Here is a 17123-nt window from a genome sequence, read left to right as displayed (position 1 = left end):
GGGGGGGGGGGGGGGGGGGGGGGGGGACTCTACTTGGCCCTTAAGCTGTTTCTTGTTGTCTTGTTGGAATATATTCCTTCCTTGTTTCTTTTTTTTCTTTTTTTCTTTTTTTAAAAAAATCTTCATATCAAACCAAAATAACAAAAGTATAGAGATATCTAAATACTATACGAGAAAGTTCTGTGTAGACAAGTTTCAAGAATTCCATTATTGAGGATTTTGTTTTATGAAGATGAACTAGAATTATACACCCATTACATTTTTCTTTTCCTTTTTTTTTTCCCCCATAGAATATAACTGGTGGGGATTCAAATTTTAGAACTATAACGAACAATATTAATACTATGATCATTGAGATATGCATAGCTGGTCACTCAGGTTACAAACAAAACAAAGTAATTTATAGATAAAATCATAATCAATTCTAAAGAAATGTCCTCGGGAATAAACAAAGATGTTGCAGCTGAAAGATTAGCCCTTGCACTATATCAGTCACTCAAGGTAATTCTAATAAGTTTGTGAAATGGCAAGATACAGAAGAGAAAGAAAACCACTTGATTTCAGATAAGTAAAACACATGTAAAGCACACTTTATATACTTCCACCATAACATAGTAACTTCATAGAGATAAATAGCTATTACCTTGACCGGGAAAGGTCAGTAAACTATTCATCAAGATTGTATCATACCCAACAAATCTGTTTATGAGAAGTTGTTGCCATCTGCCAAAAATAACCATTATCATCGTTATTGTTGTGAAAATGATGACAACAACAATGATATATTTATTTCTCTGCAATTTTTATTTTAAAAAGTCACAGTAAACCAATAAGAACTTCAATTATTAGTTGCTAAGATAAACAGAAGTACTAGTAAAACATATGAACCAATAATGAAATACTAGGTATGATCGAATTCATAAAAGACCCAAATTTATTCCTCTGTATTTCCATGACGGTGTATTTAGAAAGATGCAAAAAGCCACAAGCTTATGCTTCCAAAACTGTTTCACATTAGTTGATGTCCCTCCTTTTAATGCCCAGGATACTATTTCCCGAATGGGCAGGTTGGCAAAGCCACAACAGCAGCTATTTGTTGAGATCTAAGGTCCATCCATCAAGGCTATATGCTGAAAGGCTTGGAAAGAACCAAGAATTTTCGTAGGAGCCTTGAGAATGTTTTACCTTGTCTCTGAGCCTCCATATAAGCTCTTTACCTCATAAGTTTTTTAATTATCTTCGGTCTTAATCACCATTGGGAGACATCCAGTCTTGTTTATTGTACCTTCTTAGGTTTAGGGCTTTAACCCAGAAATTTCATACATCAATGAAATTGTTTCTTATCTAGAAGAAATATCCACTGAGATCTTTTATTTTTAGCATCTTTAGTTTCTAGAGTGGGAGCATCCCAAATCATCCTAAAAAATCTAGTAGCTCTCTTTTCCACATCTGGAAAAAATTAATTAAATTCACATTTGAAACTAATTGATCATATAATTTGTTCAATAATATTTCAAAGAAAAAGAAACATCTTTATATGAGTAGAGCAACATTTTATTGATCGGGACCTCTGCCTCTTTTTCCTCCTCGCCTTTCTTATTTCCCCCCGATCAGGAGTGGACAAAATCTATAAACATGGCTCATCTAGAAAGAAGGGTTGTAGAAATTGAGGAAAATGCTAACAAACGACCATTATAATAATCATTATAACTACAACGAACAAATTTTAAAAATAAAAAATAAAAAAATAAAAAACCTTTGATACAAGGGAGGTAAAAGACTTATCTAGATCTCTGAGAACACAAACTAGAATTTCTACAGTAATCAACGAACATAACGTTCCATATTTAATAGATACCTGTTTCCAAAGCAAGAATGTTGAGCTGGTATACTTATATTAACTGTTTGTATATTGTGCCTAGATTTAGCTCCTTCTGGCAATAAAAAATATCCCTGCAGCATATGAATCTAGATTTAGTGAGAAGTACTTAGAGCCAAGATTAATTCAATATAAGTGAAAATAACAGACTTTCATATCAGAAAACAGAATCAATCCAGCAAAAGTTAAAATAACAAAAATAGTTTTAAAAAATATAAACAAATTACCTTTTCCCTAGTATACAAGTACGTCGGTTCAAAAATTTTACTTCTTCTCACGAGCCATTGCACTGAAAAGAAAACACAAAGCAAAGACATCAAAACAAGCCGTCAGAAATAGCAACACAAAGCAATGAAGAGAAAAGACAATTCCTTCAAAGCCAAAATTTCAAAAAATAGCTTTAAGCCCTGTTTGGCATTAATTTAAAAAGAGCTTTAAAGTGATTACAAAGGAATTTTAACCAGTTTTAGTGTTTGGTAAAAGTGATTGCATATTAATTTGAATAAAATCACTTTTTTCAATTGCACTTATTTTCAAATCCAAATAACGATAACTTTTGGAATTGGCTTTCTTAATCTAGCGCATTTACTAATGAACTTTTTTAATTCCAACTTTATACTTATTTATCAACGATAGAAGTTTCCAAGGATCTTTTCAACTATATATAAGCTCTTTCTTCATTTTTTTTTTTTCACAAACTTGACATGTAGAAGAAGGAAAAAGTATCCCAGCTTCTTCAGCCATGACCTAGGAAAAAGTATCCCATCTTCTTCAGCCATGACCTATTGATGGCCATCTTTGTCATCAACTTTTTTTAGAATATTGGGAATGGAAAAAAAAAAGTCAAAGAACAGGATCTTGTTTGCTTCAATATTTATTATTCGCCAACTACATTTTAACATTTTTGTAGCTATTTCATTTTCTTTAATTCTAGTAAATTCAAAAGCTTTTCAATAGTTTCAATGATCTTCTTTGCAAAATTTTGGAAGGATACATGGTCTCCTAGTCTCATGCATAATTTTTTTAGATAACGAATTGGAATATATATGTCTATGTATATATGCATGTATGTGTATATGTATAAATATGTTCCTTATGACTAAAATCTTCAGAGGGAATAAATAATTCTCAACACACAAAAATCAAATAATATGATCAAAAGCATCAAGGCTATGAAACCAATTTTTTCAAACTACACGGCTGGTTTATGTGGTCATGTCAAGATTAAAGAAAGCATGCACAGAGAGAAAGAAAGTTGCTTATTTACCTGCAGCAGACCGGAGCCCTTCCAGATGAAGAATGTGTGACCACTTAGAGACATCAAGATTCGAACTTATTCCTGCAACATTCTGCACTTGCAATGCTTAGAGACATCAAGATTCAAACTTATTCCCGCAAGATTCTACACTAGAAATACGGTTTTGAAAGTAGTTCTTATGAGAATTAAGAAACATTTCATTAACAGCAAGGAACCATACATGTAAGAGGATAAAATTGAATGCCAGAGTTGAAAAGAATAACACCTATTGACTATGAGTATTAAAAGCTCTAAGGTCAAAAGTCTTGAGGAATAATAGGAATAGCTAACACAATAAAATATTGAGTGAAACTAAAAGTAAGTGCTTAACCAATAAAGGAGCATGCTTGAACCTTGCAATTAATGTAATGCCATCAATAATTTACTCACTGATAGCTTCCACAAGCTGTTCAGGATCTGCTTTGTATGTCTGCAAATAAATAAAATTCGTCGGTGCCACCTTCTACCGAAGTGAACGATTGCTGCCTTAAAAGTCTCCTTGACTGATATCAGGAAACTAATGTGGAGCTCCTCTTTGTCAAGCTTGATAACTGTGTCATCAACTGCTGCTTTCGAGCATTGATCCACACCAGTACAATCTGCTTGATGCTCTAGAATCTCTGTATCTGATTTCCAGATCTTGGGTGCATACTTACCCCTTCTAGCACCTGAACCAAACCAATTTAACCAAAATTTGGCAGCCAAAAATGTCAATTCGTCTTCATCATTTGCAACTTCCAAATTCTCTCTTACAGTCTCCCCACCAGGGATATCTTCAATATTAAGCTCAGAGTCATTTTGTGACCACAGGCCTGCAGTAGTTATCTATGGAAAAGGACATCATTTTAGCTTTATAGACTGAAGTAGATGTAAGAATGCACGAAAGCTAAAAGGCAAGAAAAAAAATTAAGACGCAGATTAATACAAATTTATAAACCAAAACAAGACGATCAAAAGTATAAATCCAAGAACATCAACTAAAGAAAGTAGAACACTCGAGTGTTTCCAGTATGAGCAATCATAGTGAAAAGCAAATCAGGTTTTCCTAAAAGAAAATAAAAAACCTCATTTAATTCCAATGTCCAGTCTCTTAAAGTAACAGCCTCTTAGTGTGACTCAGAAGGGAAATAAAGGGAACAAACATGAAAATATTAGGACTAGTCTAGACATTTATGTTTGAAAACCCCATTATTGAATACGATTTATATAAAAATAAATAAATAAATAAATAATTTATTTACTGATCAAGGTGAAAAAATTCACAAAATAAGAAAATAATTTCAACAAAAGCTAACAAAATCCTGGTTTTCCTCAAACAAAAGCCCTAAGAGAAAAGCCAAGAGAACATTGGTCCATAAAATTCTTGCTCTCTCGAAAAGCACTGATCACAAACAATCAGTTCAAAGTTTCACCACTTGGAGACAATATTTACCTTAATTTGAATAAGTTGGGCTTCTGTTGTCTCAACTCCAGAGAGCTCACTTGAACAACCAGGCTTTGAATGCAGAAAGAACAAAGCTTAATCAAAACAACATCAAAACTAAAGAACTAAGATATAGTCCATGCATAACAAGAAATGTCTCAAAACATAAATTAACAGAATGGTGAAGAAGCTATATATCTACCACATGCCTAAAGCCATGCCCCAAAAATTTTGTTTTTTTTCTTTTTTTTTTTGAATAAGAAACAATTCCATTGGTGGTATGAAATTACAGAACATAAACAATGGTAAACTCCCAAGGGTCAGATCTACAAAAGGCCTCTTCAACCAGAAAGGAGGAAGAAACGCTATAGTAATGGAAAAGGGAGAGCATTTAGACCAAGACACCATATTGACTATGGCATCAAAAGAAATCTATAAAACCATGCCCTAATAGCCAAAGAGTTCAACTCACAATAGAGTGCCTACATTTCATTCCCTTTCAAAACTCACTTTATTAACTCAAAATGAGTGTCCTAAAACTGAAAGAGTTCGACTCAATACGCTAGGTCTATGAAATTCAAACATTCTGGAAACCCGTAAAAACAGCTTATAAGAACAGCTTATGACCTTCCTACTACAACATCTTGATTCTAAATGACTGCAGTCATCCTGAATCCATCAAGAATACTCTAGAAAGAGAACTGAGAACACCCAATAACGAAACTACCACGATCGCCTGCATTACACCACAATTTTCAAGGCTCCATCCAAGTCAAGAAACGTAAGAAAAAACCCATGTCCTAGAAACGTAAATAGACAAGCAGTGTTCCTCAATTCGAACATAACCACGACCTCCATAAATCCAATTTAACCAATCGATGAACCCTAAAACCCAAACCCAAAAATCGCTGCAAAACAACAAAGCTCCGAAAACACAAACACACAAAAATCAAATTGCAGGAAGAGTCGTAAGTTGCGAAGAACCTGTTGTACGTAGTTCGCGTGCATAACCACGAGAATACAGAACAAGGTAATAGCAATACAGAGGTTCATATACTCGAGAGTGGCTCTGACTTTGGGAGTCAGCATCTGTGAAAACCGTTCTTGAACTCGAATAAACGTTTGCTCTGGATCCATCCTTTTACCCTTTTATCTAGAAATCGAACATCAAGACCTCAAGTATGGATTCTTCTTATTCTTCCTTCTGGGAAAGCGATTCCAGGTTTTTCTTCAGGCTCCGTCCAAACAGCGATCGTTTATGTTGCCTCGCTGTTATCAATTCGATCGGAGCGACTCATGGAAGCATTCGATCGTCATCCTGATCTTCCACAACAAATTTCTTCTTTTTTTTTTTTTTCTTCTTCTTCGAGGAGGATTATGCCCTCGTCCTCAAGAAATTAAAAATTAACCATGCATACGAAATTCGTACGATCACGAGTAATAAATAATTTTTTGTTAAAAAAAATTCAAAACAATATCCTCTTATAAAATGTGGCTTTTCTTAAAAATCTAAATTATTAATGTTGATGTAACCTTTTATCTCTAAAAGTTTTATTTTTTTAATTTTAAATAATAAATTGTTGATGAATTAACTATCCCAATAACAATAACTTAATAAAATATTTGAGAAGATCATATTAAAATCGTGCTTATCAACTTTACCATCCAAGCTTATTCGGTCATAATATTTGAGACATCCAACCTTATCTAGTCATAATATTTGAGAACATATTAAAATCATGCTTATCAACCTTACAATCCAACCTTATTTGGTCATAATTATTGACTTTATCCTTAAAAATTAATTAATGGTCGTGAAAAAGAAATTAATTTAAACAATAAAATGATACTCATGTTATAAAACATGTAAATTCCCTTAGCAATCAAATATTTATAAAAAAAAAAAACAAATATTGACTAATTTTTTAATAGTGAAATTTAAAGCATTTTATGCCATGTCTATTTGCAAATCTATTTTTATAAGGCATTCATCGACCTCATCAACATGATTATAACTTAATAACGGATAAATCAATAGGCAAAAAATTAAATTACAAATTTAAAAATTAAAATTTGTCAAAAATTATAAAGATCTCATAAATAATCAATACTATAAAAATTTGATACAACCATCATAAATAGTCCCTACAATAAGATTACTTTTGACATTTAAAATTATAAAAACGAAATTCTAACTCTTTTATATCACAAAGATCGAATTTGTAATTTAACTCAAACATAGCTTACAACAGGTATTCAGTCTGTTGTGACTTATGTAATAGAACATAATAATTTCAATAAAACTAGATAATAAAGATAAAATATACAAGCAAAGCACGACCATATATTTTCTTCATAACAAAATGTAAAATTTAAACACTGCTTTAAGCACAAATGGGGGGAAGAATAAAATCAAATGAAAAACCAGACCAACCTTTTACTATAAACTAAACTACGGATGCAATGCAAGATTCGCATCCACAAAAGAAATAAGTACAAAAATGCCTCTTCTCTAAATCACTTCACACTCAATAAACTAGGAAGAACACACTATGGAAATAGATTATTGAAATTGAGGAAGGAAAATATAATAGACCATAATGTGAAAACAAATGAATCTAAACAAAAATTGGTATTGTCTCCAGTAGGAGAAAACGAAAAATGGCACCCCGAGTGCCAACGAGCGACCTGGATGAACGAGCGATGATTTTGATGTAAAGAGGCAACATATAAACTAGCAGAAATTAAGCGAAAGCGAGATGGAGATATTTTGCATACCTGATAGGGGAACTTTTCATCTTAAGATCTTAAGATCCTATCTGGGAAAGAAAGCTGGTTGAACAAACAAGACGAAAATGCAATATGGAGGGATTGTTAGCCTTTTGGGGCATATGCAGCTAAGGCATTGGCATGTGCAGGGGGAAGACTACTCAAAAGTGGTTGCATTTGTTGGCCATAGATTGAAAGTAGATGTGAAAAAGCTCTGCCTACTTGAGCTTTAACTTCTGACGTTTCAATGGGAGATGCCACGACATGAGCAAAGATATTCACCAACTCCGGAACCAAAGAAAGGATCTGCAATTAGTGCACAAATTAATAGAACCATAAGTATCCAGATTTATTTTTCCAATATTGAACGAACTCAGTTTGGGCCTTTCAGTTGTTCGCTCTTCTTCCTCACTTCCCTGTTTCATTTCTCCCTAACATGCTCCGTTAAACATTGTGTAAGAAGCTTATGTTGTAATTATTTTCATCATTCCGGTCCTATCAGATAGATCAAGTAAAATGCTTATGTGAAGACTACCCAAATGTTTACTCGGACTGGGAAACTGTCGGTAAAGCTTTAACGAAAGGGAATATAGCGTCACTATGCACTATGAGTCCTAAATTTTCCTGTTTGGGTACATTCTATAGAATGACAATTCAACACGGTATGAATTTTGGTAACACTCAGTCACTCAGGAGATCAAATGTTAATTTTCTAGTTTATCTTCACAATGTAATTGGGCGGATAACAAAAGGTTAATATTCCTGAATTATCTCCAAAATAGAACTATGCCTTCCATGAGTAAAAGCATTTTCTAAACAAAAGAAAATTTTAAAATCCATGCTAAATACCAACAGAACCAATACCTGAGGATTGGATGACAAAACAAGGGTAGACACGCAACCATAAACGGACATGGACTCCTCGTGGTCTTCTTTTAAAGGTAGAGCTTTCAGAAAAACTTGGAGAACCTAGGTAACAAAATAAAAATAAAACAGTTAAGCAGGACTTGCTGATGTAAAAGGAACTAAACTGGTAGGTAGAAGTAAAACTAAAAGATATACTGACCTGATTCAATGGGACAGCTTCAGGATGCACCATTATCATTCTTGCGACTGCACCAGCTGCGTTATCCCTAACAGCATTGTCTGACTCAGATTCCCCAAATAAGGGGTAGAGCCCACGAAATATGTCATTATAATATCTGATATTGATTAAGGAAAAGGGTGCTGATGGTTACGAAGAGAGTACAAAGCGAAAGGTTGACTATGAAAAATAATATATCAATAAATGCTTCAGTACAATATTAGATTCCCAGCAGGGAACACAACAGCTCAAAGATATTAACGGAAATGAAAGTTAACAAATATATTTTAGTAGACAAGGATACTTCAAAGTAGACTCGCCCCCATTTTTGCAGAACTCTCCAACACAAAATGCAGCATTCCTTCTATTCGTTGCCTCTGATGATGCCAATTCTTTGAGAACCAAAGGCATTACTCTCTGAAAGTTATGCATAGCATCAGAAAATAGCCACTTGAAGTGTTCTCAACCATTTACATGATTTAAACGTGTGTTTGGCGCGCCTTTTGAAAATGTTTTACGTGAAGTTTGGAAGAAAAATGATTAATTGCTTTTTCCTAAAAGTACTTTCAAGTATTTTCTTTAATGGTTATCAGAATTTCTCAAAACGCATTCGGTTAAAAACACTTTCAATTAGTCAAAAACACTTTTTATAACTATTTAAAACTTTACACAAAAACTAATAATTCTTAAAGAATCACTTAAAAAGGCAAGGCATACCAACCACGCCTTAAATATAGTCAGTCCACAATATAAAAAAGCAGAAGTAAAAAGATTTGCAGTAATGAGTAGTTACATCAACATAGGTCGCAATTGGAGAACCCATGTCCTGAGCTACTTCAGCAAGACAGGCAACCACCATAGTTCGATCTTGAGGAGGTCGTGAGGCTCTCTGGATAAACATGAGGGAAAATGGGGCAACAGTTAGTAAGTTACTACCTTGTAAATCTTGAAATTCTATCAAGCGCAGTTGTTAACTCACTGAAAATTTCATTAATGGTTCAAATAGCTTTGCAAAAATAGGTGCAAAATAAGAACCCATGGCCTTTGCAAATGCAGGGAGCAGATCAGACACCGCATCCATTAGTACTTCATCATGTTCAGTATCATCCTCATCTATTTCACCATCAGATTCCACTTGCTGACAAGCAGATTCCTCACGGAGCAGAACTAATGTTGCATCAACTAGCCTAGGCATATCTAATGTTTGGACCATAAAGCAACAATAAGAGTCGAGATAGAATGATTGAATAAAAATACATTTCACAATAATCTGAAACTCAATATCAAAACTTACAAGGTTCCACTGCACCATAACCGTAGTCCTTGATAATGTCAGCCATGCTTGTACAAGTCTGAGCAACTACTTCTTTGTCATCATCTTCAACCATGGTCTTGATATAAATATTCATCACAGTATCTAGAACAAATGAAGTGCTCAATTTTCCACTGAAAAATAAAAGTTAAACATGTACATGTAGTAATGTAGCATGCTCTTATTCTTACCAAAAATTTCTTTTGCCTTCGTTGATGCCTCCTGAACAATGGGAGAGAGTGAAAAGGTGAGATACATATCATTTAGGAATAATCTTCTTTTCCTCTAAAAGTACCAAATATCCTGTTGAGGGAAGAGGACTAATAGGTGCATGCAAGAAGATATATGTCAAAAGCAAGAAGAAATAAAATTAAAGATTTTTAAATCACCAATAATCATCCATTGGAAATTTAATTAAGAAAATAACAGGAAACGGGAGGCTGATGAAACTATCACTCCAGATGCGAGAAAGAAGTGCATTGATGTACTCACGTTGTAACTTTGGGAGATTGCCAAAGCTGCCTTCAGAATATCTGCAGTTGCATTGAGTGAAGAATGAATAAAGATGTAGTTCCTTGCAACGTGAAATTAACAATTTAAGTTTTCTTCCAAATATTTACAGTAGTAATGCTCCCTCCGAAAATGTAGCAGCCCAAATGCCCAATCAGAATTTATTGTTGATTAGAAATGAGTTAGGCAGAGAACAAAGTCTAAGAAAACCAAAGGTACTAAGGTAGATTACCAGCCATAAAAATAACTTGAAAAGACGAGCTATCCATTAACTAAAGAAAAATTGCAAATAAAGAAGATGCTAGCAACTCACGTTCCAAAGAAATGATTGCTTGAAGTCGGACATCTTCATGGAAATAACCAGAATGTCGAACCAAAATCTTCAGAGTTTCCTCCAAATAACTAAGTCAAGTTAAAGAACCCAAAATCATTATTTATGACAGAAGGGTTCGAAGGGGCAAGAAAAAACTTAATAAAAAGGATACGGTGCATAAGCGCTCTTCGTGTGCAGTGCAAACAAGCCAAGAGCTTGTGTTGCAGCTGCCTTTTCATCCAGCACCCCTGTCCTGATACTAATGTTTCGAACTCTGGGCTCATCATGAGCTTCATCATCAGATGAAACTCCTCCAAACCCATTTACATTATCATCATCCGATTCATCTACATCCACAGCAGAGCCATCGTCGAGATTGCAAGAAGAGAATGCAAGGGGTACAACATGAGGAAGATACTGTTTACAAAACAAATTTTAACTTCAAAGATGCAGTAAATTTGAGGAAGTGGTTGACAATGAAATCAGACAGATTATTACCTTTACAAAGCCATCATCCAAAATTTCTGCTACGTTGCTGAAGAATCCATGAGTGTACTCCCGTAATTCGCTGAACTCCAAGCCAAAGCCCTAATAGAAGAGAAGAGATGGATAAAGCCTTGGAGGGTAAAATAAGAACTCTAGACCAGCCAAAGACAAGAGCTTATGCATTACAGAAATTGCTGCTTCAATAAAAGGAGGTAGAATCTGATCCATCCGGGTTCTCCCAACAGACATAGCAACTATTCCAACCAACTCAGTAGCTCTTGCTCGGGAACAAAGCTCCTCATCCTTGGTAAGAACCATAAATATTTTCATTAACTCCAACACTCTCTCAGCGTATGGAATGAAAGCCTGTTCAGCTGCAGCCGCTACCGAACCAATTGCAGACTGTAGTTCATTCAACAATTCCACGTCAATTTGGAATATAGAAGATTAATAAATCATCTAAAAATCCTAGAGAAAAAAAAAAAAAAGTAAAAGAAATAAGCTGTACCATGCATGTTTCCTGCAGATTCCGGGGGCTTGTCTGAAGGGCAGACAGCAGTTTACCCATCAAAGGATCAAGAAAAGGAAGGATTTCCTCACCCATGTTCTCACAAAATGCAGCCAATGCATAGTATGACTTTTCCTGCAAATGAAAAATCACTTTCATTAAAACTTGTCCACAATTTATTCACGTCGTAATTTCTCCTCCATGGATCCACCATACCTTCACTTCATCAGAGTTATCCTCAAGGGCATTTAAAATGCACGGAAGCACACTTTCATAGAGTGACACTATTTCTGGCTGCAAATGCTCAGCAAATTGACCTAGGGCAAAAGATGCTGCCCCTCTTACCATTTGTTCAGGGTCCCTTAATGCTCCAAGGACAATATGAAGAACTGGTTCTAACTTACTCTTTACATGTTCTGTACAACCTTCTGATATGACCCCTAAAGCTGTCACAGAAGCTTCACGGAACTTTGGATTTGCACTTTGACTACTAAGAGAAGCAAATTCAAACACAGGAGGGAAAACATGCTTCGAGAGATTTAAGGCCATTGTATCAATAACCTCAGCCGCAGCTCGATCAGAAGAAAGATCATCATCTCCATCTCCATCAGATGACTCTGCAAGTAATGGGCACATAACTTGTAGAACAGGGATAATCAATTTCTGCTTTTTTAGGGAATTGGGCTTGTACTTTGCTAGCCACGAGATTATCTGAATCGCCTGAAATCGAACAAGGGGGAAAAAAAAAAAGCAAGGAGAGATTAGAACCAAAAGAAAAGGCACTCTCTTCAATAATAAATTCCAAATATTTTTTATTAGTTTTAAAATATATATATATGTACAGCCCTACCTGATGACGAGTGCTAGATTCCAAATTTTGGCTAGAACAAACTTCAAGCGAAAATTGAACAATTGATCTAACAGATTCCCCAAGAAGCGGAGCAGGAGATTCAATTAGTTCATCAAATATTTCAAAAGCTATTATTGCAACATCCTCCTCACCATTGGCAAGGCACTGCCTGGCAACATTTAAAATGCTGGGAATGAACTCCCGGAATTTGACCTGCATTAATAGATATGAACACAAATATACAAAAAGTAAATGATTGTTGCATAAGCTGGAACAAAATAAAATAAAAGAGCCCAGGAAACAATTGTATTAGACAGGACCAACTGGAGGAATGATAAAACAACTATAAACCAACACACAGAGAAAGTCTAGTTGGCTCTAGTATAAATCAAGGATGAACTCCATTCTAACATAGTCTTGTTTGGACTTACCACTTCTGCTCCATCATTAGTAAATTCTAGAAAAGATCCCACGGCCCTGGACACAAGAAGAAAATATTCATGTGGATTACAAAGCTATTTCGCAGTAAGCAGACGGAGTAACAGATAAAGACATTACTTCAAGGCTGCAACTCTGACACGGCTGCTAGTCTCGTCCTGCAAGCACTTAAGTAGGAGAGCTTGCAAATCTGAAAAATGTGGTAGGAAAGTATTTCCAATCGTTTCTGTCAGGGAGCTGAATAGAATCAAAGACACCTACTAACACCAGAGGAATCATACATTTTAGTCAGCTGAAACAATTGAATTTAGTCTAAAACTAATTACAGCATTTCATAAAACTTCAACACAGTAGAGTCCATGCACCATCATTGGATGTACAAGAAAGTGATACAAAAGATAGACGTTCTAAATTTATTTATAGTAAGGTCGTGAATGTATCTTTGGAACAAGTACGTGCAGTCTGATTGATTGCACATTATTTAAAAGTTCTTGTAGGGTATGAACTTACTTCTCTATGATCTTCCTGGGAACTCTGACTACATTGGAACAAGAAAGGCAACAAGTCCGGCCATTCTCCTGCTGGAACAGCATATTTTGCAACAATACTTACGACATTCGCACTTGCTCTCCTCACAGGTGGACTGCACCAGTTCACATATTTGTTAATATACAACACTAAGAGAATCGACAGCAACATATATGAAAGAAATTTTGCTCTCGACGAAGTAATAATCGATAAAATCTCCACTATAAAAGCTAATTAGCGCTAGGAAGAAACTAAAGACGCAATTCCACAAATCGGAACACACTCAATTCCCTTTACGCCGAATCATTTTTACTCAATTCAAGCATTCATCTCATTTTGCGCCATTATAGAGAGAGAGAGAGAGCTCAAATCTAAAATACAATTCGGAATTGAGAATTGAGAATGGAAAATCCAATAGACCTGTGCTCCATAGTGATGCTCTCAATCAAGGACTGCTTAACAAGCAACTTGAGTTGAGGAGAAAGCTTAGCCCAATGGCCGGTGATCTTCTTCCGGAGCAATATCGCAGCCAACTGACGGACGTTGGGAGTCTTGGCGGTGCGAAGGTGCTGAATAAGAGCCGGCACCACCTGAGGATCCTTGGCCAAACGCTTAATCTGCTCTTCCGCTTGCCGCCGGGCATCATTGTCGGGCATCAAGAATTGAATGAGCAACAACTCCAATGACTGCGACATGGTGATCGTCGAAGGTCGGTTCCGGTGACCGTCGCAGAAATTCCCAACCGGCAAAAGGGGGCGGAGAGAAAGCGGGTATTCCAATGGAAGGAGGAGGCTCTTGCTTTTCCAAGGGTTTTTGGGTTTTACTTCATATCTAAGATTTTATAGTCTTACGAAACTCTCGGCGATGAACTGTGCTGAAAATTCTAATGTTGGGTTTCACGCGCCAACTCTCACGCGCTCGCTCACAATTTGTCGTTTTCTTATGCAACAGAAAAAAGCATGGGAATGTTATTATTCAACCATTAAATTATTTTTCTTTTTTTGAGTAACATTAATAATTATATTTTAAAAAATATCTCACTAATTTTGTCTCTTATTTAAAAAATATTAATATTTTTCGGAGAACACCGTAAATTACTCTCGTCATACCATCAATCTTTTATTGTTGGACGGGGTGTTAGTGTTAGATTAGGTCATCACGGTTAATTATTTTAAAAAAATCATATTTATTCATAATACATGTTATTATAAATAACTAAACTTATAAAACTAAAATATTAAATTAGACCCACGACCCCGAGAGGGTGGATTGGGGTCCCACATTGTTTCGAGAAGGGAATGAGACCGTGAAGAGGGTGGATTTTGAGATCCCACATCGGTATGAAAACCTATTCATATCAGACATGTTTTAAAAATCAATAAGATAATATCTACCAAGGGAAAGGTTTTCGATCAGTGAGCACCCTGCACACAGGTCGTAGGCAGCAGTGGCCGACCAGTAGGTCTTTTGGGCATTCGAATTCAGAAGTTATAAGTTGTTTGCCTGTGACTGGCTTATTGCTCTTATGGTAGGGCAGTAGCAATCGGTCTCCATAGGAGCTTGAATGTGACTCTTATGACTACTCAATCGATTAGCATAAACTAAGGGAAAAGGATTTCTCCCGATAACCTAGCTCGCTTCGTCGCAGCCAACAAAACTTAGATTGTTGTTGACATGGATCATATGAACTCAAGCTTTGAAAACTTCGATGAAAGCGATAATTAAACACACTTGTCCACGCTTTATTTATTGATGCTTATAGATTAAGCATTTGAAGAGGTACAAGGATAGGTACTTATTTGCATGGCCTCGTGTGGCATCATACACAAGGAGAGCTAGCTAGTGCTCTCCATTTGTTATTTACATATCATTCAGTAAATGGTCCATCGTTGGCTAGCAGCGCCGTCATGCTTGTCAACCACGATCATGGGCGGCAACAGAGGCACCTCCCTACGCACATCCATGACCAAGTTGGTGTTGGGATGGTTGATGGTGCTGTCTTCCGCAAGCCCCCAACGCTGCTGTGGCTTGTCAGCGCACCTAGACACAACCACCATCGCACCATAATTCCTTTCGGACGAAGTCAAGCACAAGTGTCTATACTCATTTTGTCGAATGGTGCCGTCCCCATACAACGCCCATCGTTGGTTCTTATCATCTCGGCTACACTCATTCAACGTCACATACGAATTTTCACCTTCTATAGATTTCAAACACAAGTTATCAAGCCATTTGATATTAGCCACCATTGGGATAAAGGTCTCCGTGGCTTCCCAGCTTTGTGATGGTAAATTTTCATTGACTTCCACCGTCACCGTCCTGCCTGGTTTCGCGGTCAAGACGAGTCCCGACTCGTCGTGGTGTATGGTTCCGTCCTTGTTTTTTGTCCATTTCATGTCGTGTCTTATCTCTTTTGAGCAGTCCATTGCTACGACATTGGCTCCAACGAATTCAGTGGATTGAGATTTAGGAACCAAACAGAATCTAACGTCACTTATTCGAATCGTGCCATCTTCAAGGATGGACCATAGTTGGCTTGATTTCCTTTGTTCGCATTGGGATAAGTGAGTTGGAGGATAATATCCGAGAAGCAACATGGTGTCTAAACACAGCCCGTCTCGACCGACAAGATGTGTGCGGGATCCGAACGATCCGTAGCCGGAGGCGGCCGCTATGGCGGTGTGGGTGGCGAGGGAGAATGCGAGGGCAATGCAGAACAGGACTTGTGTCATCTTGTCCATTGATTATTAGAGTTTGGGTACAGGGTGAGAAAGATGAGATGAAATGAAGGGTATTTATAGACACAAAAACATAGTGAAAAACAACACCATTAATGGAGGATGGATCATTATTGCAATCTAAATCATAAAATAAGGGTAGTGCGAATGATGAATCACAACCCATTTACTTCCCATGGTTGAGGTGCCTTTTTTTTAAGATGAAATTAAAAAAAATTTAAAAAAATCTATTATATATATATATATATATATATATATATATATATATATTCTTAAATTAAAATTTTTCTTTTTTAAAAAAATAATTTTGGATGAATTTTTTTTAATATTTTGTTTTAAAAATACCGTTAAAATTTTAATTTTTAATGTGTTTAAAAAAAAAAAAGATTATTTTCATTTTTTATTTTAAGGTAACTTTAAAATAATAAAAAAATCTAAAAATTTATATTAATATTAATTTTTTTTTTAAAGTTTATAGATATTTTTAAAAAGTTTAAAGGTTTTTTTATAAGGTTATTAAAAAATATTTATAAGATGATGGTATTTTTGTTAGGTATTTTTAAATAAAATATTAACTTATAAAGATTTAAAAATATTATTGAAAATTTTTGAAAGTTTTAAATTATTTTCATTTTATTTATGATAAATTATATAAAAAAGAATTGATATTAATTATGTGATCATTTATTTGTTTAGAAAAATTACAAAATAATGAGGGAATTGCCAATAAAAATAGGATAATTATGATCATTTACGCTCAACATACATACACATATATATATATATATTAAATTGGTTAATTTATAATTTAATGCAAAGTATTTTTGTATAAAGATTTAAATAATTAGAATAGAAGAAACATATGTGAATTTTAAATATAGAACAAATAATTATTAAAATGGATTGTATTAAACGATCAAAAGTCACAAAATTTTAAATAAAATCATAATAAATATATACATGTATAACAAAAAAAAAAAAAAAAAAA

General features: G+C 35.1%; 3 protein-coding genes across 4 annotated transcripts in view; all 3 read right to left on the bottom strand.

Moving 5' to 3' along the window:
* Positions 1-6026, bottom strand: part of LOC111447515 — a 10230-nt gene extending 4204 nt beyond the window's left edge. Inside the window, exons 1-7 of the mRNA XM_023086730.1 lie at positions 5584-6026; positions 4609-4671; positions 3567-4001; positions 3147-3228; positions 2107-2168; positions 1859-1953; positions 644-723 (exon numbers count right to left, since the gene is read on the bottom strand). Of these exons, the coding sequence (XP_022942498.1) occupies positions 644-723; positions 1859-1953; positions 2107-2168; positions 3147-3228; positions 3567-4001; positions 4609-4671; positions 5584-5736 (970 nt within the window). The 5' untranslated portion in view covers positions 5737-6026. The remainder of the gene's footprint in view (positions 1-643; positions 724-1858; positions 1954-2106; positions 2169-3146; positions 3229-3566; positions 4002-4608; positions 4672-5583) is intronic.
* An 897-nt stretch (positions 6027-6923) lies between these two features.
* On the bottom strand, positions 6924-14202 carry LOC111447506 (importin-4-like). Its single transcript, XM_023086717.1, has 21 exons — positions 13818-14202; positions 13380-13512; positions 12990-13126; positions 12863-12908; positions 12432-12644; positions 11798-12301; positions 11582-11716; positions 11260-11475; positions 11086-11175; positions 10760-11004; positions 10588-10676; positions 10257-10297; positions 9956-9986; positions 9747-9869; positions 9432-9649; positions 9246-9341; positions 8757-8869; positions 8435-8570; positions 8233-8337; positions 7378-7674; positions 6924-7287 (listed from the first exon to the last, which is right to left on the bottom strand). Exons 1-20 carry the CDS (start codon positions 14090-14092, stop codon positions 7474-7476), a joined length of 3147 nt encoding a protein of 1048 aa, XP_022942485.1. The 5' UTR covers positions 14093-14202; the 3' UTR covers positions 6924-7287; positions 7378-7473.
* A 904-nt stretch (positions 14203-15106) lies between these two features.
* Positions 15107-17123, bottom strand: part of LOC111446896 (nigrin b-like) — a 4496-nt gene continuing 2479 nt past the window's right edge. The window contains exon 2 of one of the 2 annotated variants that reach the window (XM_023085817.1): positions 15107-16036. In XM_023085817.1, the coding sequence (XP_022941585.1) occupies positions 15269-16036 (768 nt within the window). In that variant the 3' untranslated portion in view covers positions 15107-15268. Of the gene's footprint in view, positions 16159-17123 lie in introns of those variants that run through there. The other variant, XM_023085816.1, reaches the window with a different exon arrangement.

The sequence above is a fragment of the Cucurbita moschata genome, unplaced genomic scaffold (genome assembly GCF_002738365.1).
Source record: "Cucurbita moschata cultivar Rifu unplaced genomic scaffold, Cmos_1.0 Cmo_Scf00009, whole genome shotgun sequence".
NCBI lineage: Eukaryota > Viridiplantae > Streptophyta > Magnoliopsida > Cucurbitales > Cucurbitaceae > Cucurbita > Cucurbita moschata.
The sequence above is the reverse complement of the archived record's forward strand: the minus strand, read 5'-3'. Positions and strand labels throughout refer to the sequence as shown.